The sequence below is a fragment of the Lepidochelys kempii genome, chromosome 16 (genome assembly GCF_965140285.1).
Source record: "Lepidochelys kempii isolate rLepKem1 chromosome 16, rLepKem1.hap1, whole genome shotgun sequence".
Taxonomy (NCBI): domain Eukaryota; kingdom Metazoa; phylum Chordata; order Testudines; family Cheloniidae; genus Lepidochelys; species Lepidochelys kempii.
In genome coordinates this window covers 16,282,002-16,308,148 of record NC_136395.1, presented here as the reverse complement: position 1 = coordinate 16,308,148, position 26,147 = coordinate 16,282,002, and the positions used below count along the sequence as shown (strand labels likewise).

Sequence of the window (26,147 nt, the reverse complement as noted above, 5' to 3'; positions counted from 1 at the left end):
GAATGGTTTCAGAGTAGCAGCCGTGTTAGCCTGTATTTGCAAAAAGAAAAGGAGTACTTGTGGCACCTTAGAGACTAACAAATTTATTTGAGCATAAGCTTTCATGAGCTACAGCTCACTTCATCGGATGCATTCAGTGGAAAATACAGTGGGGAGATTTATATACATAGAGAACATGAAACAATGGGTGTTACCATACACACTACTATAGAATGTCATTACACTGCAATAAAAATCAATGTATCACAATGCTACAGCATTGTGGTAAGATACAATGTAATGCAACATCATCCCAATATCCTGTATTTCTGACATACTTCCACAATGCAATCATATTATCATAGAACATCAGGGTTGGAAGGGACCTCAGGAGGTCATCTAGTCCAAACCCCTGCTTAAAGCAGGGCCAATCTCCAATTTTTGCCCCAGATCCCTAAATCACCCTCTCAAGGATTAAACTCAAAACCCTAGGTTTAGCAGGCTAATACTCAAACCACTGAGCTATCTCTCCCACCCATCATGCTAAAATGCAGTGTGGCCTAGCTGGCAGGACAATGGACTGAGTTTCAGGAGCTATGGGTTCTATTTCTTGTTCTGCCACTGACCTGCTGGATGACCTTGGACAATCGCTCCCCCATCTGTGTCTCAGTTTCCCCATCTGTAAAATGGCAATAATATTATCCTCCTTTAGAATGCATTTTGTGATGTCCTGATAAAAAACTGGATGTAAGTAAGAGCTAGGTATTAGTATATCTGCACGCCAGGCCACCATCACAGTGTGATATCATCTCACCATGCTGGGACACCATCAGGCTGTGATGTCATCTCACTGTGCCATGATGTCACCGTGCTGCACTCTCATGATGTGATGTCACCTTGTGGCTTGAGGGAAGGCTGCAATGCGATGGGATTTCCCAGGTGATAAGGCGCAGAGGGAGGTGTCACCCTTCCGGTCCGTCTGGAACCTTTCAGCTCCCTGGGGTTAGGGCGAAAGGTGGGGTGGGATGGGGGAATTGTGGCCTCTGCCCAGGCAGCGGAACGTTCTGCCTGGGGATTCTGTTTCCCGGGAAAGGCAGTCTAGGGCTCCGGGCTCCGGCTGGCGGAAGTGACGGCTGGATTTGTTGACAGCGGAGGCTGCGGGGGGGGGCGGGAGCGGACCCTGAGGCGGACACACAGACCCCCGCCCCCGGGGACCGGAACCGGAACGAACCTGGATCCCCCTCTACCCAGAGAGCCGGGCAGGGGCCTCGGGCCAGGTGGGTGCCAGGGAGATCGGAGATAAGAGCATGCGGGGCTGACTCGTGGTACCGGCGCCCGGGGGGGACCCGATCCCGGATCCGCTCACTGCGGGGACCCAATCCCCCGGCTGCCGCGGGTCAGAGACCCAGGATCCACCCACTGTGCGGGGTGAGGGACGGGACCTGTCACACCCACTACTGCCCCGGGGAGGATACTTGACCATCCACCCACCGGGGAGGGAGCATTGTATCCTCTGGATCCACCCTCGGGAGACGTGATTCCCCACTCTGGGTGACCCCCTAAGAGAGGGGTAACCGTCCCCCCGTTACCAGGGATACCCAGCCGGACCCGTGCCCACTGGAAAGGAGCGAGCAAAGACCCTCCTCCTTTCCCGGGGTTGACACATGACCGAGGAGGATCCATGAGCTGCACCTAAGCTATAGAGCCAGTTTCCGTGGGACCTTTGCACGTCTTGAATGGCATTAAAGCAGCCCCAAAATGTCTTTGGGCACTTGTGCAAATGTATCATGACTCATTCATGACAATGTTGGAATACAATGTCCTGCAGGAGAGATCCTGTAAAAGGGTAACAGCTCTCATGAAACTGTTTAATGGGGTGACCTTTAAAACAGATTGGAAACAGGCACAGCAGCTCTTCCGGAGAGGCAGATGTAGGTAGTATTGCAGAAGGGAGTTTCACCCTGTCTGTCCCTTCCTTCAAGGGACAGAAAAACCTGATTTTGACAGGGACCATTCTGCAGGCTGGTGAAACAGCTCAAAATATCTTTGGAGGCCATTGCGATCTGGTGATGCACAGTGTTAATGCGAATCATAACAGGCTTTTCTGGAGATGTTTTACTGGGTGGGTGACCGTTGCGAACAGCACCAACAATCTTGTACTGTAACTTTAAAAGGAGTATCTGCGCCATAGTCATATACAAATGGCAACCTGTTCCCTGTTTATAATCTATCTGATTTATAATGTTTGGTGTGGTCTGAGCAAAGGATGAGCACCAAAGAATTCCTAAATTCTCAGCACACTATGAATATTTTAACTGCTCTGTGCCTCATTTCCCCTACCTGTAAAATAGGGATGATATCTCCTGCATCAGTTGGGATGATCAGTTAGTATTTGTTAAGTGCTTTGGAACTGTGAAGTGCTGTGTAAATGCAATATAAATGAGCCATGCAGTTTTCCTTCAGAATGTAACCTATGCTGAGCTCTGGATTTACATTCAATCTGTTATTTTAAATAATCCCTTGTGATCTGTTCATGCTAATATTCGTTATGCCCTCTTTGTGGGCAAACTCATGATGCTGAAAGCCTTGCCAATCATCTTTGTAGCAGCAAATATGAAGGTTATGCACCTTGGCACTGAGCCACAATGAATCGGGCCTAGCCTCAAGTACCACGCTGAAGAGAGCCTGTAATAGAAGAGGGGATTGATCTGAAGTCCAAGATACAAATTCTAACACAGGCATTCCTAAGTGTGAGAACAGCAGCACCAGGCCTCACATGTGGGTGAAGCTGGGAATGTCTTAAAAATGCAGATGTATCTCATAGAGGAGCAGCACCCACAGAAGCGGCTGTTTGGATCTGGGAGGCTAGGGGTGGAGGAATGCTGTGTCTCATAGTTTCCCTCATTTTGATGAATGCTAAGAGGGTGGTGTACTACTCCCCAGATGCCTTGGATGGGGCTGATGGCTCTAGCCACCATGGGGCACACACTGGTTAACAAGCTTGTTTTAAATAACTCTGTCCCCTTGGATCAACCCTCTTCCAAGATGGAAGGGGATCTGCCAGGGTGGGAAATCAGTACTTGACTTGTGCAGTTGGGTTATAGTGGTCTCTTGGTCACTGAGTGCCTCACTGCTTGGATCCTCTGCACACCTTCCTCACACACATCCCTGACCCTTCACACATACCAGGCAGTTCATTGCCCACTTTGGAAACCATGGGTGACAATCTGGTAGCCAGGTAGACAACCAGCCAGCCAACTAAGTGGTCTAGAAGAGCCCACACCTTATGATAATGGCTAGGCAGTATCTCTAGTTCGCTTACAAATATGGCGCCTATACCTAGTAAAAGCATGCAACATTGTGTTCCCATCAGAGATCCCCTTATTTCCCTGCTCCCTGTCCCCTTGTGCTCCTAGTTAGGAACTTCAGGGCAGGATCTTCTATTTTTGTGTTTGTACAGTGTCCAGCACAATGGGGCCCAAATCTCAACTGAAGCTTCTGGGCACTACTCTAATACACATAATGGTGAGTGCTCTTCTGTAGTGATGCTTTACTGTGACAGTTTAATCCCTATCCCCTAGATTAGAGTGGGGTGCCTTTTGCATATGGTAATAGTGGTGGTTCTTGGAAGCTAAGGGATTAAAGCACAGATCATTTCTGCGCCCCAGTTCTATGAAATATCAGAGTCAGCTGATTACATTGCAGTAGCATCCAACGGTGCTAATCAGGATTGGGACCCTATTGCACTAGACAATATACAAACGTATAGAAAGACACAGTCTGTGTCCTCTGTGAACTGGACTGAGACCCACCAACTCATTTCACATCCCTTTAGCTCCTTATACTGCACCCATCACCGGGGTATTGGAGCCATCAAGCAGCCACTGGGAGGTAATGACATTCAGTTGCTACCAACATGGCCCAGAATAGAATTGTGTGACCTGCAAAACCATCACTAGAAGTGAAAGGCTGCATCTGCCATTACCATCGTCTGAATTAACCAGATCCTATAAAAGATTTTTGTTGATTGCTGGGTTTAATTTTCTTTCTGTAAAGCCCATTTGTAACTGTTCTCGTTCTGAAACCTCTCTGTACCTTGGGCACAAGGTAGCAGAGACCCCAACCTGCTTCTCCACCGGATAGTTTATTAAATGGGTTTTATGTCAGAATGCAGTAGGTTAAGATGAGAGTTTTGCGTTTGAAATTTGGGGAGGGGATTCTGCCCATTGCCTGGATATTTTATTTCCAGGGATGTTCATGGAAAGGAGAAGACACAAACCACTTCATATCCTCTGATGCTGAGAATCAGGTACATGCAGATCCAGAATACAGGAGCCAAATTCAGCCATAGTTTCTGCTCTTGCTGAAGTCAGTGGAGTTGCACCCACTTACACCAGGCCCAGATTTGATTCAAAGAGGCTACTGTGGAAACTAGGGCTAGACTAGGTGGACAGCTGTTCCGAAACAAAGAGCAGTTCTGCTGATCTCTGCCTTTTTTCTTGAGTCGTTATTTTCCGTGTTGGGTTAATTACTTGTTTGGCTCTTGTTCCTGGCACTGAAGCGCATTCTCTAAAGGAGAATTAATGAGACACAGAAAGAAGAACGGAGTTTTGATTTGAAACTCCTGCTGCTACCTAGGTTGCACAGAAATCTGTCCTGAAGCAAAGGGAGGGATCAGAAGGCTGGAGCCTGGGCTGATAGGAAAGCTAAGCCACAGCTGTGCTCCTGTCTCCCATGGGGACCATTCAGTTCCTGAATCTGAGTGGTTACCTTATCCCTGAAGTCATGGTCAAAGCAGCAGACTACCTGACTGGAGCTTCTGAGGGGACAGGGCTGGATCCTGATTGATCTACCTGCCTGATCTGACTGGTGCCTTCCTGTGGGGCAGTGGCTACAGTGGAGAATCCTGTGTTAACCAATTGGAGTTAAAACAACGAGGAGTCCTTGTGGCACCTTAGAGACTAACAAATTTATTTGGACATAAGCTTTCGTGTGATATAACAAAGTGGGTATAGCCCATGAAAGCTTATGCCAAATAAATTTGTTAGTCTCTGAGGTGCTACAAGGACTCCTCGTTGTTTTTACTAATACAGACTAACATGGCTACTCCTTTCTAATCTGTCACAGTGCAACTGGAGTTAGTTATAACATGGTGATGATGAAGAAAATAGCCTGGGAACGCTTTAAGGAATGACTCCCCATGAGAGGAGGGACAGGGAGAGAGACTGAGTCAATATGTTTGCTGTTTTGTCCTTCTGCACTGAGTGTGCTGCTCTCTGGAATCCCATGATGAAAAGCAAAGATTGGATGTTACAGACATTTTGCAACACCTTCCAGAGCAACAGCTGCTCAGCAGAGGTGGGACTGGAGAGAAGGAGCATGGCCATCAGACTCCTCAGTGGTGCTGTGATCACTACTTGCACAGTACTTTGGGGGTGGAATCAGCTAACTCTGCACTTCAGCTGTCAGTAATTTTTGGGGGGGATGTAGGTGATAGCCTTGGATTTGAAGCATAGGCCTGGGAGTCAGGAGATATGGGTTCTATTCCCAGCTGTGCCATAGATTCAGTGCATAACTTCAGGCGAATTTGCTTCAACTCTCTGTGACTTGGTTTTCCCATCTATCTATAGAAATGGGAGAATAGTTCTATTTCCCAGGGTGCTGGTGGTTAATTCATGGTTATAAAGTGCTTTGAGAACCTTTGATGAAAGCTGCTATAGAAGAGCGGTCTCAGGCGCCTAACTCTGTCTCTGCCACAACCCAGGTAAGTTATTGGTGCTCGTGGTCATCTCGGGTTTTCATTGCTTTGCTTTTCCCATGTGGGGAGTGAGTTATAGTTAAAGGAAGATGGGGGTACAATATCCCACATCAGTGATGGCATGCAGCATGTAACCTCAGTGTTTATTGTGCACACACAAGAAAGCAGTGCAAGGACCTCTATAAAAACCCAAATGAGACACTAAACATGATGCAAATGCTGTGCTGTATGGAAAAGAAGACAGCAGAGGATTCAAGAGAGAGCAGATTTCTATCACTTTGTGGGTGATATCCTGGTCTGGCTCAAGCTGGAAGCAGCAGCAGGGAGAGAAAGATGTTTTAACTGCTGCTCAGTGACCCCTTGCTGGCTGGTCCATGAGGCACCATTAACAGGGTACCACAGAGGAGCCTTCTCCTTTCCTCCCAGATGCAGGGTGCTGCTGTGGGTCAAGAGTGTGGTCTGGAGTTGTGCCTTATTAAGAAGCAACTAGCCAGGTAGTTGGAGAGGGTGGCTTGGGACACAATCCTCAGGGGTGTACAGATGGGCCTGAACCAACATAGGCAATCTGAAACTGTTAAGACAGGGTGCAGATGAAATGTCTGCCCTTGAAGGGGAAGATGCCACAAATGCCTTTTTAATTGTTGCCTTTAAGTTCAACACTTGTCAAGAAACTTCTTTCTGATGTTTAGATGGCAATAGCTAACAAAACGTCTGTATTGTACCACCTTATCTAACAACCACCCATCTCAAGCACTTTCTGTCTGAATGTATACACAAGGTCTCTAGTGCCTGTTTTTGCTTCTATACAATGTATAAAGAAGGCTTGAAAGTGTTTATTTAAAAAAAAAAGTTTTGGTTTTGTGTGTGCCTCTGATTTTACACTAGAAATTCAGATGTCTAGCATGTCTGTCATGGTTATCCCAAGAGTCAAGAGAGTGAAAGCTGAGTAGTGGAGAAGGGAAGGGATTTTTAGTACAGCTGCTTAAAACACTTAACTCCAATAGTTAATGAAAATTTCAGCAAAAATATGTTTTATGTTAAAGATTTGCCCTCATTCGTGCTCTCTCTCACATGCTTCCTTCAGGTAATATGTGATAAACATTTCTGAGACTCCCAAGAAGTTCTCCTGCAACAGCAAGGAGACCAGACTTTGCATTTCTGATATTTCTTAGATGAAAAACAAACAGGAAAAACCCTCAAACATTTCTGACTGTCTTTATGCATTGTAAAGTAAAACAAAGCCCCCAGCCCAATTCTTTTTACAGGTCAGCTTTAAAGCCCCAGCTCCTCTGAGAACCTGATCCGGCAAATGCTTACACATGGGACTACTCACAAGTAATATTATTCATGCGTATATGTGACTACAGGATCAGACCCTTCATTGTATTAAAAATAATGTCACTGCCCTGTTCTTGTAACTGTATCTCTGTGCCTGCATGGAGCCCTATTGACTTTGCAGGGGTTCAGTCACACAGAGCCCAGTTGGCTTCATTAGGGCTTTATGCAGAGGTAGGAGTCTGCCCATAAGGGAAGAATTGCAGGAATGTGGCTTTTGTTACTGACAAGACCTCAGAGAAATAAAATGGAGGGAAGTTATACAGATTGATCTTTCTTTCCTATGTACACTTTGCATTTCACTCAGCTTGGAAAATAAAAGTAGACCAATCAGTTTGGTCCCTACTCAGTTTCATATCCTGCTTCTGAGGTGCTGGTATAATGCTGTGGGTTTGGAGCTTTCAGCACTGCAGGGGAAGGTTCAAATTAAGTACAAAGCAAAGCAGTTTAACTGAAATGAAAATAAATAGAATCCTAGATGTTAGAGATGGGGCAAGCTGCTAAGTCCCATCAAGTCTGCATGCTGGATTGTGCCCTGGAGTATATTTTCTAGTGATCTGCTCAGTCTAGTATTATGTGACTCAAGCAATGTGGCTTCCCCCACTTCCCTCTAAGAGGCTCATCTTCAGACAGATGCAGCTCACTGCTTGGAAGCTTTTTTCTAATATTTAACCTAATTAATGAACATGGGTCCCATTAACTAACTAACCTTTATAGCATCATGGAAGCCTGGGGAGGAGTATTCCCATTTTACTGGAGGAGAAACTGAGGCATAGAGAGGTTAAGGGCATTATTTGCAAATGGCCAAACATCTGCAATTCTCTTTGCCATCAACAGGTGACTGGTCCATGAACCTAGCCATCAGTGTCCCCCTAAGCACTGGCAGATTTTCAGGGTACTTTCCAATGTACTTTTCTTTTATCTGATTGTCTGTCTTTTGTCTGCCTGCAGATGTCCTAATGTCCCTGTAAATCCAGCTGGGAATCTCCTGAGGTTGGGGGGCAGGGATCCCTTGAATTGAAAAGCTTCCTTCTGCCACAGTTCCCTGCTCCCCCTGCCCACCACCACTGTTCCCTGAAGATGGCATCTGACAGCCCAGAGTCGCTGATGACATTATGCACAGACTATTGCCTCCGCAACCTGGAGGGGACCCTCTGCTACCTACTGGACAATGAGACTCTCCGGCTTCACCCCGATGTCTTCCTGCCGAGTGAGATCTGTGACAAGCTCGTCAATGAGTACGTGATTGGCTTGTGTGGGTGCTGCTGTCCATCGGGGATGGAAGCTGGAGGAAGAAGCCAGGACTCGAGGGGAGAGATGCATACACTTTACACTTATTTCTGCTTGATTCTTACATTAGAAATGTAGCTTTTGCTTAGCTTGTTTTTCCTGGAAAGCTCTGTGATTGACTGGAGAACAAATAGGGGTGTGCCCTTACAGGCACCATGTCTGGGAAAGCTGATGGGGGAAAGAGATCTATGTTTATACAGCACCCACCACAATGGGGTCCTGGTCTGTCCCATTTTCTGGTCCTCCAGGGAGAGCTCCAACAAACTCAGAAAGATTTCATAGCTTAGAAAAAGTAATGGGGGGAAAGGGGAAACATTGTTTTTTAAATGGAAAAATTCAAACCCCAGGGTGGAAAATAAAGAAAAATACTTATTTTCTTGGATCTCTTTCAGTTCCAAGAATCTTGGGTGTTACTTGTAACAACAGTAGGAAAGAAAATGTTGAGATGCAAGTGTGATTGTTATATTAGTGAGGTATTAGACCTGGGACTTGATTCTCCATTGGCTTTAAGCACCACTATGCTGCATTTCAGTATAGAGGGCCTTTAAAGTCAGCAGATTCCAACACCATCCCAGCCTTGTCCAGGGAATGCCCGTGGTGTCAGGGGGCATTCCCTGGACAGGCCACCCATGGGCTATCCCACGAGATCAGAGGGAGAGTCTCTCACACACACATGTTTTCTTGTGGCTATAGCTGTGATGAAAATCCTACTAGGTGTGCCCATATCAACACCACTGATGAGCTAACCCTGTTACCTCTCATGTAGGTATGTGGAGCTGGTGAATGCAGACAGCATCTTTGAACCCCATGAGAGCTTCTTCACCCTGTTCTCAGATCCTCGGAGCACCAGGCTAGCACGAATCCATTTGCGGGAGGATGTAGTGCAGGACCAGGACCTGGAAGCCATCAGAAAGCAGGTGGTATTGCATCTATGTCTTCCTAGCTGTCACTCTGCAGCAACCCACAGCAGGGACCACTCACAATGCTCAGGGAGAACCATAGATTACTTGTGCTTATTACCTGCTTTATCAGAATCCTAGCTGTGGGAGAACTTGAGGCTTCTCCATCCCCAGCCTTTCACAGCAGGAGTTGCTACAGGGAATGGAGTGGGAGCACTGGCTATGTGGGAGCTCAGAGGACTCTAGTCCTACTCCTAGTTGCTCCCAGCAGGAGCCACTATAGGGAACAGTGTGGAAATGCTGGCTGTGTGAGAGCTGAGTACTCCAGACCCAGCCTTTCCCAGCAAGAGTTGCTGTAGGGACTGGTGTAGGAACACTGACAGTGAAGTAATTCTAACATTTTGGCTTCCTGCTTCCAGGACCTTGTTGAGCTGTCCCTGATTAACTGTGAGAAGCTGACAGCCAAGAGCCTGCAGACCCTACTGAGCTTCAGCCACACTCTAGTTTCTCTTAGCCTCTTTGGCTGCAGTAATCTCTTCTACGAGGAAGAGAACCCAGGAGGCTGTGAAGACGACTGCCTGGTGAACCCCACTCGCCAAGTCTTGGTCAAGGACTTTACCTTCGAGGGCTTCAGCCGCTTGCGCTTCCTGAACCTGGGCCGTATGACCGAGGGGGTGAACGTGGAGACATTGCTTCGACCTTTGGCCTCCCTCACTGCCCTGGATCTCTCTGGGATCCAGCTCAATGATGTGGCATTTCTGACCCAGTGGAAGGACAGTCTGGTTTCCGTAGTGCTTTACAACATGGACCTTTCAGAGGAGCACATCCAAGTGATCTCACAGCTCCGCAAGCTCAGGTCAGCAGATGCCTCCCTCCTCACTTGTTCTTTCTTCACTGGGAGTTGCAGGTGCTCAGAGCTGCTCAGGATTGAGCCCCTATGGTGATTTTCTGAGAGCATTTTCCCCATCCCAGATCTTAGGTTTGTGGTGGTGGAGGAACTGAGCTTTCCCTCAAAGGCACTTGATCATTCACTTCCTTTACATCCCAAAGCCCTTGCTGAAGGCCGTTGAGGTTTTTCCTGCATAAGGACAGCAAGATCAAGCACTCAGAGGGGGCTCCCTATGTTTATACCTGATCCTCAGTCAAAATTACTCCTGGTCTGTGGGCACACTTGGATGCTGGTATCACAGCAATAATTGCGTGAAATTATTATTAAGTGTGAAATTATTATTAAGTGTGAAACCAAAACTGACTCCCACAAGTTGCTTATCGAATGAGGAAGTCCAATGTTTAAGCCTGACTCACAGATAAGAGAAAAATTTAGCAATCAGTGGTTGGCTTGAATCATCTGATCACTGAGCACCACCAAAGTCCATTGAATGTGAAATAAGCAGCAGATCTTACTGCTCTGAGCGCAGAGTTAGGGAAAGAGGATGATCCAGGAAACAATGTCATCCAAAGCAAATAGGCACCCCTGGCCTACCAGTGAGAATTAGTGCTGTCACATGACTCCAGAGCTGCAAACAGCGAGCACCACAGTCACCAGCGAAACTGCACATTTGCTATCAGGAATAGAATGCAGGACTTTCTGGTCCAAAACCACAGGGCTTTACCATTCAAATTAAAGGAGCCTGTCCACCAGTCTTATCACTTATAGTCTTGTAGGCTGTGGTTACTAGGGGGCACCATGTTCATACACGTTAGACGTGTCAGAAGAGCACCAGAGGTAAAATTTTCAAAAGCATCCAAGTGACTTAGGAGCTAAGTCCCATTTTTAAAGTGATGTAAGTTCCTAAGTCCTGCTGATTTTTTGTTGACTTCAACTCTTAAGTGCCCAAGTCACTTTAAAAATGGGACTTAGGCTCCTAAGTCACATACGCCCTTTAGAAAATTCCAACCTATGTGTCTTTAATCACTAATGTGCAACCCAGTCCTTCTCTCTCTCTCACACACATTCTGGTAGGAATGTACCTGACCATCTGTCCAGTAGGGGGTACTGGAGCCACAACATGCCCCCTGTGGGTAGGCAGTTGTACTGATGAAGTGTATTACTATTATTACATGGTTTATTAACTTAATTTTATGTTGTGTTTTTCATATAACATCAAACATTTAAAACTGTAGGGCAATGGTGCTGGTGTAATAGAGATTATTAAGATCTCTGTACAGTGTCATGGATACAACAATATCCAGTCTGGAAAAGAAAGAGACAAAGGGAGGAATCAGAGAGCTTCTGTCATTCATTTTGGGAGATGAGGTAACACACCTTTCTGGGGATGAGAAGATCTTCTGGTGCAATTTGATCCCCAGGTAGAAGATATGTAGCCAGTTCCATGGTTAGAGAAATGATCAGATGCCTGTTTATGTTGAAGACTGGGAAGGTAGGTTTCTCAGCCTACAGTAGTTGCCATTCTGGTCATTTAGCTGAGTAATTCTTTATACTCCATTCTGGACAGGCCCCCACCAGGGATCTGTTAGTGTATAATCCAAGGGTACTGCGTGCACTTAGGTTATACACAAGACTCCATCCTGCTGCTAGTTCCACAGAGTCACATCCCTGTATCTTGGAAAATCAGCAGTTGTGCTTGTGAATGGTCTCTGCAGGGCTGGGTTTGACCTGGAAGGATGGGGGAAGCCCCACATGATGCTCTCCAGACTCTTAGATGCTTGCTCTCATTTTCAGGCACTTGGATATTTCCCGAGACCGCCTGTCCAGTTATTACAAATTCAAGCTGACCCGGCGGGTGCTGAGCCTGTTTGTGGATAACCTGGTAAACCTCTCCTCACTAGATATCTCAGGGCACACCATGCTGGAGAACTGCACCATCTCAAGCATTGAGGAGAAAGTGGGTCAGACAAGGTAAGGCTAGAAGGCCAGGCAGGGATGGAGGTCACTGTGGATCTGTGGGAGGGGAAATTTCATTGAAAGCTGCAGCAAGGACAAATCTCTCTGTTGGGCTTTAGAATTCTTTAGAACTATTAATAATAACAAGAAAAAGAGATTTGTCACAAATTTTTAGTGACTCTAAAGCCTCTCTCCAAGTGGGATTGATCACCATGGATGAGGGCTTCAGAATAGTCGTTAATTAGCCCTACCTGGCTTTCATTCACATCCACATAGGTTTTGCAGCTGTCCTTTTCCTTATACATTACCCACATACTGATAGCTGTAAAAATAGTTTATATATCATCCACTTCCCTCCAAAAAGACCACAAAGCCCTCCACAAACTGTACTCAAGTAACTCTTGTCCACCACTGAAATGCAGTGAGTTGTGGGGAGGAGCACAGCAGCCTTCCTGCATCAGCTTCACTACACAACAGTTTTTAGAAGGGTTAGCAAAGAATTATTTCTGCAGTTGAAATAACTGCAGGTATTTTAAGGAGCTCGAATTTACAATGCTAATATTGAGATTTGTCAATACCACCCCCAATGAGAGCCTAACTTCCTTAGGCCCCTTTGAAAATCCCAACCAGCATCTACAGGGAGCACTGTTATCTCTCGCTCCAAATCAGCCAGGAATTTTGCCCTCCCATATTCTGAGCTGTTACAGTGTGAAAGCAAAACTGCTGTGCGCAGCTCTGGCTTCTTTACAGAATTTGTGGAGAACGTTGGCTGTAGATCTTCAAGGAGTACGACGGTGATGCAGCAATCACTGCTGATAGTGTTCTGAGTCAATTCTGACCCAGTGCTTCATTGTAATGAGAGGGGTGTTGAGCTGATGGCAATCCTTCAGAGGAGACATAAAATCAGGTTCCTGACTATTTATGATCATTAGAAATCCCATGGCCCTTTTTATAACAATCAGTTGTACCCCTGCTGTCCTAGCCGAACTTGGGTAACTATAGTCTCCCTGCCTGAATTCCTAACGTCATTTCTGTTGGACACATTCACTTCTTGTGCAGACCAGTAGGGATCATCTGTGATGAAAGGTCCCATCGAGGAGTATGATGTGACTGCCTTTAAAGATGCGATTGTCTTTAAGAAACCCTAACCAGGATTTTGATGGGATATGACTGAATTTAGACCCAGTTACTCTGGCTTGTTGTGAAGTGTAATCAAAGCAGGCAGGGAGCTCCGTAACTATCTTTGTGCTGGAGGGAGCTGAATAAGCAGAGCTCAGACATGGACGATTTCTTCTTTTCCCAGCATTGAGCCATCAAAGAGCAGCATTGCCCCCTTCAGGGATCTGAAACGACCGCTTCAGTTCCTGGGCCTCTTTGAGACCTCTCTTTGCCGTCTGACGCATATTCCAGCCTACAAGGTAAAGGGCCAATGGAAAAATTCTCAAAAGGGGTCTGAAGTTAGAGAGTCTGCCAGCATATCAGAGCTCTCAGGCTCTGTGGAAGTGATCCATGGCCTTTTGAACTATGGGTCCCCCTGCTGGAAGAATGCTGCAGTGGTGCAAGGTCCGTGCCCCATGCAATGTTTGTGAGGGCTAAAAACAGCCGTTTAGAAAGGAGCCTGGTAAAGACCCACATGCACCCTGTCCATTCCCAACCCTGCTTGTAGCACAAAGGGCACTCGACAACGGGTGTCTGAGGCTTAAGAAGTAGCCATACATAACTCTGCAAAGAGATACCACCCTGCCCTGCAGGAACCACTTCCTGCAAGGTTGGGCTGAGAGGTAACTCAGCCTGTGTGCTGATATCTTGGGCCTCATCAGAATGAATCCTGCTAGCTGTATAGAAAAGGGCTGAGAGAGTGCATGCACCATTTGAGCTGCCACCTACAGACTCCTCTCACTGCGGATCCCCCATTCTCTTGCTGGCCTCTCTCTTGAACGACCCCCTCCCTTGCTGGTCTCTTCCTCTCTGGACATGATTTTTTTCTTTCCTTGCTGCCAGGTGAGTGGGGACAAGAATGAAGAGCAGGTGCTGAATGCTATCGAGGCATACACCGAACACCGGCCCGAAATCACATCCCGGGCCATCAATCTCCTTTTTGATATCGCCCGCATCGAGCGCTGCAACCAGCTGCTGAGAGCACTGCAGGTGAGCACACAGGCACTTACCCACAGGCAGTGCTCACCTCCCTTGAGCACAGTCAGATTTAGGGGGAGGGGGATTTTACAGCACAAAAATCAAACCTTTCCCCATGACTTAGGGCTTGATCCAAACCCCATTAAAGTCAAAGGAAAGATTACCATTTCCTTTGACTTCAATGAGCTTTGGATCAGGGTCCTAAAGAGGAAGTTCCAGTAGCATGATGGAAATAGGGTCCTTGATTTTAGAAGGTGTCTTATGATCTCATTGAACAGACTATTTCAGCTGTGCCTGTGCTCTTCGTCCCTTGAATGCTTGTATTGGTCTTTGCCTGCGTAGGGGTAACGGTTACATGGGGGCTTAGCTGGGACTAAATGGCAATAAAAGCTCCCGTTGTTTCTTTGTAGCTGGTGATCACAGCTCTCAAGTGTCACAAGTACGATAAGAATATCCAGGTGACTGGGAGCGCAGCCCTTTTCTATCTAACAAATTCAGAGTATCGGATGGAGCAGAGCGTGAAGCTGCGGCGTCAGGTGATCCAGGTGGTGCTGAATGGCATGGAGTCTTACCAGGAAGTGACAGTAAGAGCTCAGTCAACTTCACCATGTTCTCACTGTTCTCCCTCTTCCTTTTCTCCCAGTAACAGGCCATTTCCAGTACTTTGTACCTTCTGGGCGCTTTGAGCCTATTGAATGTGTACCACGGCATGCCCTAGAGAAGCCGTTGCCTATATCTGGTCATGATTTCACTTTATGGGTGCGTGGGTGCCATTTTATTTGGGACCTACATTGTACATGTGATGGCGACATAGTTCTGTAGTAATATGGGGGAAGAAAGAGGCGATAGTGGTGCATGTGTATTTGTGGCAAAGGTGACTGGCTTTGGATTGCATGTGGAGCGTGCAGGTGGTGGTGGGGTTGGGTAGCAGATGGAGAGTGTGCATGCGGTGAGAGGGTTGAGCTGTAGGCTGGTGAAGCTATGGTGTGGGGAGTGCATATGCAGCGTGGTGTTGGGTTGGAGGGTGATGCATGTGTGTGTGGTGTTTGTGTTGAGATGGAAGACAGTGACAACGTTGTGTGGCATCTGTACATGTGCTTATGGGGTTTTGCACATACTTGTAGGATGATCCGTCTTGTCAGCCCACCCTCAGCTTGCTCTGCTTCCCCCCGCTAGGTGCAGCGGAACTGCTGCCTGACGCTGTGTAACTTCAGCATCCCAGAGGAGCTGGAATTTCAGTACCGCCGTGTCAACGAGCTGCTGCTGAACATCCTGAACCCTACTCGGCAGGATGAGTCCATCCAGCGCATTGCTGTACACCTCTGCAATGCCTTGGTCTGCCAAGTGGACAATGACCATAAGGAGGCTGTGGGCAAGATGGGGTTTGTCATGGTTGGTATGGTCCCAGGATGGCTGCTAATCCCTACCCCAGACTGGGCTAGAGTCCTGTGTGAACATACTTTCTGAGACTTCCATTGGACGTGTCCGTGGAGTAGGTCCAGTAAATAATCCAGCCCCCGAGGATCATAGAAAAGTATTGCAGTCAAGGAAAGCAAGAGTCCTAGCAGTGCTGTCCTATCATGGAATTCACCATCCTTAAGCTGAGCCCCTTGAAAATGTGCCAGCAAGGGAAGTTATTACTTTCTTGATGTGCTGTTAGAGGTAGTGTCTGTTTGAGGGCAGGGGAGGAGGCATGATCTCAACACAAGGCCAGGAGTCATGACTCCTGAGTTCTAATCTTGGCTCTGCTACAGAGTTATCGTGTGGCCTTGGGTAAGCCCCATAACCTCTCTGTGCCAGTCTCTCCATCAGTAGAAGGCAGACCGTCCCAAAGAAAAGTAATGTTGGATGGGGTGGGCTTCACACTGGGCAATATTGTTTTCCTCCTAGAAACATAAAAAAATGTTGTTTCTGCAACTAGCACAATCCTCCTGTGAACAATGTAAGGGTTTTCTTTTGGACATGTCTGAGTAACAACCTTGCCCCTGCTTTTCGATACAAAATGGCCCAGCAGGTCAGGAAGGCTCTCCTGCCTCTCCAGAGATAGGAAAAGCTGCTGCCCATTTGGAGATAATAAAATCTGCAGAACCTTTCCATTGTGGTTACTGCATGGACAGCACTTCCAGTGTGCCAAGAGTCAGACTTCCCTTCACACCTTCAGTTACATAGATTGGGTGGACATGTTTCTTTGTCTCACTTGATAGACAACACTGTCCAAATAATGGACCAGAAATTGTGCATGTGGGTGTATGTACACAGTTTTGGGGGGTTTCCAAGTCCCCCAAAGTCCCTACAGGAAGTCACTCTGCTCATTTTTTGACATAACCATAATCTCTTTCTGGCTTCAACTCTCCTGCCTCGTTCCAGTTCCTTATCCTCCTCTTCAAGACTCTGCTCGAATCCTCTACCATACCTCCGCCCTCATTTCCTCCAACAAAATTTCCTATGCCCCAGGCTCTTCCCTGTCTTTCCTTTGGTCTCCTTCACCCCTCTTGACTTCATGGCTCCTTCCGTGCTCCCCCTTGAGTTTGCAACAGCCTCCCAGTTAAAGTCCACCAACTTCTGAGGACCCATCTTTTTCATGAAGCTATAAAGAGCACACACCAGACTATTTATTTCTCATTGGGCTGTTGTGTACCGAACTCTGCATTTTTGTGTGTTTAGCTGTTTAGGCCAGGGACTTGTTATCTGGATGGTACAGGTCATCTGTCGTGCTGTGTGAACCAGTGGAATCGTTGTTTATACAGTGCCATTGACCCAGAGAAAATAACACTAATCTCGGAAGGGATGGGAGGGGTGTTTACACCTTGTGAATCAGATTCCAGATGCATAGAGCCAAATCCAATCCATGAGTAAACATAGCTGCCATTGACTTCGGTGAGAGCTGTGCCAGACTATGCAAGGGTTGAGTTTGATGTTATTTTAATCTCTGTGATTCCTGGCCTGTTCCCAGACGTGCTCTTACACGTCTCATTCCCTCTTCTCTCTGCCCACAGACCATGCTAAAGCTGATTCAGAAGAAGCTGGTGGATAAAACAGTAAGTGTTTCTTCTTAAAATCTGTAAGCAAAATATACTCCAGTTATATCCACTCTGACCCTGAGGTGGAGAGGTCAGCCCAGGGGTGCTAGGAATCCAGTCACATTGCACCAGCAATTTTCCAGGTGTCCCCAGAGGCTTGTGGGGACTTGGCTCCTCTGAACAAACTGGATAATGGTAATGTTTGTGTTGGTGGGTCTGAACTGAATAAAAACTGGTCTCTTCCAAGGTGACAGCAGTTCCCCATCCTTCCGATTAGTTTGCATTGGGCTCCTGTATTACAGGCACTCTGTCTTCAGTTGCCTGTGTCACATACTCCATTCCACTGTGTTTTACTGTTTCCTTCTCTCTGGCTTGACAGTGTGATCAGGTGATGGAGTTCTCCTGGAGCGCCCTGTGGAATATCACAGATGAAACCCCCGATAACTGTGAGATGTTTCTCAACTACAGTGGCATGAAGCTCTTCCTGGAGTGCCTGAAAGTAAGTGCTGCCCAGTATCCTCTACACCAGAGGTTCCCAAACTCTTCTTATTGCGTACCCTCTTCCAGATCTACCAGCTACCCGTGGACCCCTACCCTTCTCATTGCTGATACTTTGTGTGCTCTTCTTAACACTACCTATCTTTAGCCATCTGTCCATATTTCACTGTTACATATAGATATACTTATAGTGTGACATGTGCAACTGAAAAAAACCCTGACTAAGTTCTGAGTTGCTGGGCAACTCAATCCACACTATATGGTGATTGGAGTGGAGGGTTCTGTAAATCGGCATCTCTGTGTTTCTGTATTCTCATTTGTACATCTTGAAGTAAATTAACTACCCTATTTTATATAACAAATTCCCACAGTTTTAAAGCTTCGTCTGAGTAGCCTATTATGAAAATGCAATAAATAAAATAATAAATAAAAAACACCATTACACAATTTCTTATGAGTAGCCCCCAGAAATATGGTACACATACCACAGTTTGGGAACCCCTACTCTCCACTGTCACACTGTCACGTTTGGGACTGAGTCCTGGCTCATCTGATCCCTGCTGAAGGCTTCATCTGTTGCATAAACAGAAAGAAAAAAAGACTTATACACATTCTGCCCATTCCCCTTCCACATACAGACATCCTATGAGCACAAGGAAACGGCACACTTCTACCTCATTTACTCTCTCTCCCACTCCCTGTCCTGTGCCTGGAGATGCATTTCCCTCTAGTGGCCATGTCAAGCAGTGGAGGACTGTCCCTTGCTTTGCAGTGGTTTGGTTCTCTCCCACCTGTCATGTGTTTTAAATGCTAGAAACCTCACCACACCAAGAAGAGAGCTCCATTCCTGACTGCTGGGAAATAGTCTGCCTTCCTGGATTTGCTGCATCATCAGTCACAGTGGTCATACTTTTGTTTTGCACATGTTCTTTGTTTCCTCAGGAGTTCCCAGAGAAGCAGGAGCTGCACCGTAACATGTTGGGGCTTCTGGGAAATGTGGCGGAGGTGAAAGAGCTCCGCCCACAGCTCATGACCTCCCAGTTCATCAGTGTGTTCAGGTTGGTGCATCACTGATCAAGAAGCAGTATGGTCTAATGGTTAGAGCCGTGGACTGTGAGCCAGGAGACCTGGCTGCTCTTCCTGACTGCCACTGAGTCACTGTGTGATGTAGGGCAGACACTTAACATTTGTGCATCAGTTTCCCCCCTTGTTAAACAAAACGAAAAAAGGATAGTGGAACTTGCCCAGTTTGTAAAGTGCTTTGGAATCTTCAGAGGATGGCTGCAATCTAAATACAAAGTCTGATCAATAAAACCAGTTTGGGAAGCTGGTGTTTGTCAAGCTGTTTTGCATAGGTTGCTGTGTCCAGTCCAGTTAGGAGATTATGACTTACCTGATGAGCTCTGGTTAGAGTTCACAGGGGCTGCACTGTTTGCATACTAAGTTTTTTTTTGTCCCTGATGTGCTGCATAAGGCTATCCTGGCACCTCTGAAATCTTATCCTCTATCTTGGCAGCAACCTGTTGGAGAGCAAAGCAGATGGGATTGAGGTATCTTACAATGCATGTGGGGTTCTCTCCCACATCATGTTTGATGGTCCAGAGGCTTGGGGTATCTGTGAGCCACGCCGAGAGGAAGTAGTAGACAGGATGTGGGCAGCCATCCAGAGCTGGGACATTAACTCCAGAAGAAATATCAATTACAGGTGAGGGATGTTGGATCTTGGCCCATTTATTCCAGGAGTGGGGAATGTCCCAAGAAGTAACCTCAAGCATGCTGAAGTCTGCAAGAAAGATGGAGATTTAATCAAGTGTAGAACTTCTCCCTGGAGTGAGGAAGAAATTTCCCACATGGACATACTATTTTAGTAGGGGTTTTCAACTTCCTTTGAAGCATGTGGTACTGGCCACAGTTGGAGATTAGAGGGACCATTGGTCTAATCTGGACAGTTGCTACACTTCTAAGCAGAATATGAAGAAAATTAAAATAGTCTGGATCTCTAGTTTCTCTTGAGGGAACACAGTAGGACTAGAACTTGTCTTGCATGTTTCTGGTGGAATTGGATTGTGCAGGAAACATGGAATCTTACTGTTTTAGTCTGCTTAAAAACATTTCTCTAAGGAATACTTCTCTTGCTGTTGGTTAAATTCCGATTCCTAATGAAAGGTACAGCTAGGGTGAATGTCCCTGTCTCCACAAAACGGGTCGCTGCAGCCTTCAGTCTGCCTTTGGGGATGTTTAGACAAGTCTCCCCAAATTCCCTTCAGGTGTTACAGTGACTTGTGGAATAACCCTAAGGCTCCTGCTGTGAGAGCTGCGTCAGGAACTCTGGAATGCCACAGTTCACTAGTACAACAACAGATGGAATGAATTGCTGGTGAGGATGCTGTACAAGTGTGATTTCAACACATGATTTGCAGTGTAGATGCACTTCACTGTTGCAGGAACAAATGGCGCAGCCACTGTTTATGAATGATTAGTGTCCCCTCAGCTGTATCTTGGCCTAGGGTAGATAGACGCCCTTTAAGTGTAACCCATCTACAGAGTGATCAGCACTGCTGAATTTCAGCTTTCTTAAGGAAATGTGACTGGAACAGGATATAAATTAATTCCCCATTTAATCCTTCAGAGCTGGTTCTCAGTGCTGCATGGTAGTTTTAAACAGCAGGGATTGAGCCTGTCAGTACCACAAACTATGACTGACTCTTTGATACTGGAAGCTGATATGCCAATGAGCTTTACTGCTGGGTAAAGTATTAGCTCTGACTGTGAAGCTTCCAGTACTAAAGCAGGAAAAGATGCTGAAACAGCAGCTTTTGGGTTTCTCATTTTTTTTTCTTTAATATTCATTGCAGGTCATTTGAACCGATCCTTCGACTCCTTCCGCAAGGGATCTCTCCTGTCAGCCAGCATTGGGCTACTTGGGCTCTCTATAACCTCGTCTCTGTTTACCGTAAGTCCCTCCATAGAGAACATTATAAATGCAGTGAAAAGGCTGGGGCTGTGAATTGTCATACACTGTGCCTGTTAGACAGCAGGGGTGGCGAAAAGTCAACGGAAACTATTTTCAGAGGCCCGTAGGTTAATGCAGAGTACGTGGCTAACTCCAAGGCAGATCCTTGAAGTTACCAAGAATGTTCAAGGGGTGTAGCCAGAACTAAGAAGACAACATGGACTAAGTGCATGAGAACAGCCTTCTGGAGCTTCCATCACTCTAGCAAGCTTGAGCGCTGAATTGGTTTCTATCTCCGATACTTCTGCAGATTGGATGCGCCTAAGAGGCTGAGCCACTAGAAAGAGAAATTTGTACCCTATGGCTTACCAGCCAGCAACCTTCTCACTGCTTCTCTGTCTCCTCTTGATTTGAGCTCATTGCCTAGGGAGAAGAGTCAGGCTGCAGAATATAGAGATTTGACCCAGTAGGAGTGAAGATTCCCAGGGTTCTATTTCCCCCTTCTTTACAGCTGACAAGTACTGCCCCCTGCTGATCAAAGAAGGTGGAATGCCCCTTCTGAAGGAGGTGATTAAGATGGCTTCAGCACGGCAGGAGACCAAGGAAATGGCCCGGTAGGAAACCAATAAGTTATTAAACATGCAACCTTGGTTTAGGATTTTTTATATATAAGCATGAGAGTAAAGCTATCAAATATAGGCCATTGAATATGTGATTAGGGATGGAGAGAACACAGTAGTAGTGTGCATAAGTAGATAGAAAAGATGGGAAGGATATAGGTGATTTGAGAGTTGTTCATAGATGGGGAATAGACAAGGATGAATGGGTAGATGAGTTCAGTGGATAGGACAGTAAGGTATCAATGGACTCCTAGAAGGTATTAAATGAATAGTAGAGCCATACCTCTCAACTAGATCTGATTATGAGGATAGCGACCCATTTATTTCCATCCCTCAAACCTGGTGTTACCTTACTGTTTATACATTTTTACATATTGTTTGTACATCATTGACACTAGAAGAGCTGAGTCACGTGACAAAATTGATGGAGAATGTCTTACATAGTAAAATGAATCTACCATTTTCCCAAGCTTCTTCCTCTGACGTTTGATATCAGAACCTTCCTTTTAGGTCATTCTTTCAGATTTTAAAAGCCAGTTGTATACATCTAATCCATGGCAAGTTGAGAGCTATGACTTGATAGATATAGGGAAAATGGAAAAGATAGGTAGATATTTGCTGGGAATATGTGTATTGTGTATGTATGACAGACACTTCCAGTAGCTGAAAGAATGATAAATGGTGGAGGAGATTAATGAAGTTTATGGAAGATAGAGTAGGAGATTGAATAATAGGGTAGATGAATTGTGTATGGGTCAGAGGCATGAATGATAGGGACAATAGAAGAATGGTGAATGGAAAGTATATGAATAACATGGTAAGTAGATGGCAAGGAATAGCTAAATTGCAGTCATATGGGTACAAGGATAGATGACAGAAAAGTAGGTGAATGATGGATGTTTGGATGAGCAGATTATTAGATCTGCTGATGACAGAAAGGTGTTTGTTTGGATGGGAGATGAGGGTGTGATGGTCAGTGAATAATGGGTGGGTTGATAAATGGACAGGTGTGGATCTGGATGTATACCAGGGGTTCCCAAACTGGGGTTCCCAAACCCCGGGGTTTGCAGAACATTGCAGGGGGTTCGCCAGAAAAATTTCACTCCTGGTGGCCAGAGGACCCCGGGCATTGGAGGCAGCAGGCGGGACCTGGATGCAGGGCTGGCAGCCCGAGCCCCAAGGAGAGTGGGGCCGGGCAGCTGGGGCTGGTAGCCCGAGCCCTGCCCCTGTGAGCGGCGGAGCCAGCAGCCTGAACCCCGGTGCTCCGCCCGGGGCTGGCAGCCTGAGCCCCAGGGAGTGTGGGGCCGGGCAGTTGGGGCTGGCAGCCCAAGTCCCGGCAGTCAGCAGGACCTGCAGCCCGAGCTCAGTGGAACTCAGTTGACCAGGGCGGTCAATGGGGTCCAGCAGCAGGAGCCCCCAGAGTGCGGAGTGTGGAGGAAATTTAAACTTAAATCCCTGGAAATATTCATTTTTAGCAGGGGGTTCCCGAGATTTCACAATTTAGTGAAAGGGGTTCGCGGGCAGTTAAAGTTTGGGAATCACTGATGTACACTAATGTTGGAAGGGATTGGTTGTAAGTGTGTAACTAGAGCTGTTTTTGTTGAGATATACTTGTAACACAGGTACTGGGTTGATGCATGTCTCAGGTTAGGCTCCCCGATACATACACTACATTTAAATATAGGTGACAGTGCCTTATGCTTATGGCCCACTTCATTATTTTCCTAGTCTTTGAACTAAACCTTTTCTCCTTGTCCTTATTTTGTCTATAGGAAAGTTATAGAGCACTGCAGTAACTTTAAAGAGGAGAACATGGACACTTCCAGATAGAGGCAATGATCTAACAACGCCTCTTGCCAGCACTGTATCCAGCTTCTCTCTAATTCACTGTATATAGAGAGGACTCTTTCCCACCAGCTTGGCTGTTGGAAGGAACCTGTGTGTGTGTGTATATGTGTATGAGTGTGTGTGTGTGTGTGTGAGAGAGAGAGACCCTCAGTAGATGAAGGTGCACAGGGGTGGGGTGGGGGGGACCTTTTGCACAACAAATGCTTTCTTTAAATTAGTAGGTTTTTCGTTATGAAGTATGGATTGACGTTTTGTGTATATGATTTCTGTATAAAAAACAAAAAAAATGTATCTTTTGACCTTTTTTAGACCACATGAGACGCCTCAAATGAATGTGAGCGTGACGATCTAGCTGTGTGATTCCTACTGTGACCTTTTTTTTATTTCACACCTTTCGACAATTCCCCTTCACTATGTTGCATGAGGTCCTGTCATGTCCACAAGAACAGCCAGTCCGGCATCATGGCCACATCTCTACAGTGGGGTTGTGGGCACTGATCAGTGATCTATTCGCCTGGAGGGGGAAAAATAATGCTGAGAGGTGGAGACCAAAGGGATGCGAAGTAGAATAGCAAGGGGAGAAAGAGCCTTCAAGCCATTTCAGTCAGGTTTTGTATGGGGGTGCTGCTAGTGGAACCTTGAGGGATTGTATCAAGTGCATTTGGAAATTCCTTGCCGTAAGGCATTCCCATTAACCCTTTACAGCCAGGAGCTGTGACTTTGCCCAGTAACGCTACAGCGGTACCTTTCAATCACCTGGCACCACAGGGTGAAGGAAAGGCTAGAAAAAACAGCGGTCCTGCCCTTAAGAATGGAGGGTGTTTTCCTGCAAGGCATGCGGTGCAATGAAGAATCAGGTTCATTCACAGAGGGGTCTAATCTCTCCAGCTCTCCATGCAAGTCCTTTTACCACCTCTTCTTTTCAAATTGTGTTTTCTGTGTTTTATGGTAAAGGCTGCAAACACCAGAGGGTGAATTTCCCCTCACTCATGGCCAACTATCTCTGGGACCCAGGCCAGTCACTACTGCATGATTTGGTGACTTTGGAATTTGTGAGGGATTGGGAGTTTTCTCTCTTTTCTTAAGTCTGGGCCAACATTTGCCATGTTAAATGGGGATTCAGCCTCCCTGTGTGTCAAACACATTGCAGCACAATGCCTGATTTACAATGGTGCAAGCACAGCATCTTCATCTGTACGACTTGCCAAGGTTTGCCTTAAATCTAGGTCCCCCAGCAGCACATTGTGCAACCTGCAGAACCCAAACTTGGGACCCCTCTCCTTGTCCTGGTTCTTTCACAGTTAAGATAATCTTCTCCCCTTAGAAATGGCTATGTACCAAGGAGCAGCCAGGAGAGATTTGGCCTACTTGAGCTGGGACATTTCAGGCCACTGAGACAGCACAATAAGCCTGTCTGTCTTTCCTCTGCTTTCTCCTCCTATCCATTGCACTCTGATTTGATTCGCTGCTATGGCTGAGGTTCTCCTAATGTTCAGGGTAAATGCTGCAGTCATTGTGGATGGTATGGACAATTCTTAGGGCCATTAAGTGACATTTTAAATGACAGAACCCAGTTGCCCTGGAGAGGTTTAGTTTTTCTGCCCAGATGGTGTTAATTTTTTTTTTCCTTTTTAACCCTATGTCATTTGTTTCGATGGTGGGCTTGCTTTGTTTGTTTGTTTGTTTTCCTTTTAAATACTTTTCAAACCTATAGATATATATACTTTTGTCACTTTTGATTGTTTTCATATGTTTTGGAAAACTTGACAAATTGTACTTTTGAGGTTCTTTGCTTCAAATGTATTTCCCTTTTCCCACCTCCCCAAGGACTTGCATCTGAATAAGCTTTGGGACAGGGAGCTGATTTCAAAGTGTTTGTACATGCTCTTGCTTGTCAATCTTTCAGTTAGATGCAGAACTAGATGGAGCTACAAACATTGCTCACCTGTCTCCCTGCACATGGAGCACGTGGGAGAGCATTTGTTTATGTAACTATCCATTCCATGCTGAGAGGCTGATGTAGATAGCCTAAAAGCACTTACAGTTCTGCCCATCTTTTGGAGTACCACAGATGTAAGAGCAACAAGGAGCTTGATAGGGTCCCCTCTGAGCACTAACAACTGCTATGTTGGTGGAGTTGATATGCTCGGTAGTTCCCAACCACGGTTAATGCAGGATTTGGCCTTGCAGCATAGCCAGAACCAAATGATGCTTTAACCATAGTCTAGCCTTGGATTTTAGCAGGATAGCACTGTGTTTTAGGAACACAGTTAAAATATGGCTTGTTTCCATCTATTATGAGACTGAATTGTGTCAGGGTCTGCTGTGTTGTAACCAGGGTTTTAATGTGACAAGTGGGTGTGGAAGCCTGGAGGACAAAGGTGTGACCACCAGCTCCGGGACACGTCTACAGGAAGCTGCTGTTTTTGCACAGTTTGATTATGTCCCATGCTTCCTGAGAAGCCAGTCACTGTATGGAAGTAATTGACCTCCAGAGGGATCAGTAACTCAATGGGAAAGTTAAGGAGGCTCCAGCTGAACACGCTCCTAGTTCATAGCTTCCCACAGTGTGGCTTGTCCTTCCTGTTATGACTTGTCTGCTCCACCTACTTCTGAGTGCAGGGAGAGATGGAACACCTGCTTCAGCTTTGCCATCTACCACTTTCTTCCCACATGTGACTGAGATCTTGTACTGCAATCTGCATTGGCTTGGCACTTGTTCCACCAGGCCCAAGGAGATATGGTTTGTGGAGAATGGTGTTAACGGGCCCAGCTTGGACAGGGAACAGTCTCATCTGCTCTCTGCTCACTGACGCTCTTTAATGTACAACTTATCCTCTGATCACCCATCTGTACACACTTCTTTCCCCAACACCCTAGCTAGAATTGTTTTATCCTTGCTGCTATTGCCAGTGTTGCTGACACAGTCACTGGATACAAGCTCTTAGGATAGCTTTAAAAATAAC

The 26,147-nt window shown here is 46.3% G+C and overlaps 1 protein-coding gene and 1 long non-coding RNA gene across 7 annotated transcripts in view; one reads left to right on the top strand and one right to left on the bottom strand.

The window, feature by feature from the left end:
* The window catches only part of LOC144929509 (uncharacterized), a 5,408-nt gene extending 4,309 nt beyond the window's left edge, over positions 1–1,099 (bottom strand). Inside the window, exons 1-2 of the long non-coding RNA XR_013634770.1 lie at positions 794–1,099; positions 606–658 (exon numbers count right to left, since the gene is read on the bottom strand). This is a non-coding gene — a long non-coding RNA (uncharacterized LOC144929509). The remainder of the gene's footprint in view (positions 1–605; positions 659–793) is intronic.
* On the top strand, positions 1,081–26,147 carry ZER1 (zyg-11 related cell cycle regulator). 6 transcript variants are annotated; one of them, XM_073314374.2, is made up of 18 exons: positions 1,081–1,256; positions 3,440–3,504; positions 5,610–5,743; positions 8,024–8,310; positions 9,129–9,279; positions 9,681–10,117; positions 11,945–12,121; positions 13,410–13,524; positions 14,108–14,254; positions 14,653–14,826; positions 15,419–15,634; positions 17,239–17,280; positions 17,642–17,761; positions 18,703–18,818; positions 19,277–19,465; positions 20,616–20,713; positions 21,225–21,327; positions 23,106–26,147. In XM_073314374.2, exons 4-18 carry the CDS (start codon positions 8,153–8,155, stop codon positions 23,161–23,163), a joined length of 2,301 nt encoding a protein of 766 aa, XP_073170475.1. In that variant the 5' UTR covers positions 1,081–1,256; positions 3,440–3,504; positions 5,610–5,743; positions 8,024–8,152; the 3' UTR covers positions 23,164–26,147. The 6 variants fall into 6 exon arrangements, with proteins under 6 accessions (XP_073170475.1, XP_073170476.1, XP_073170478.1 ...); XM_073314375.2 differs by lacking the exon at positions 3,440–3,504; XM_073314377.2 differs by lacking the exon at positions 5,610–5,743.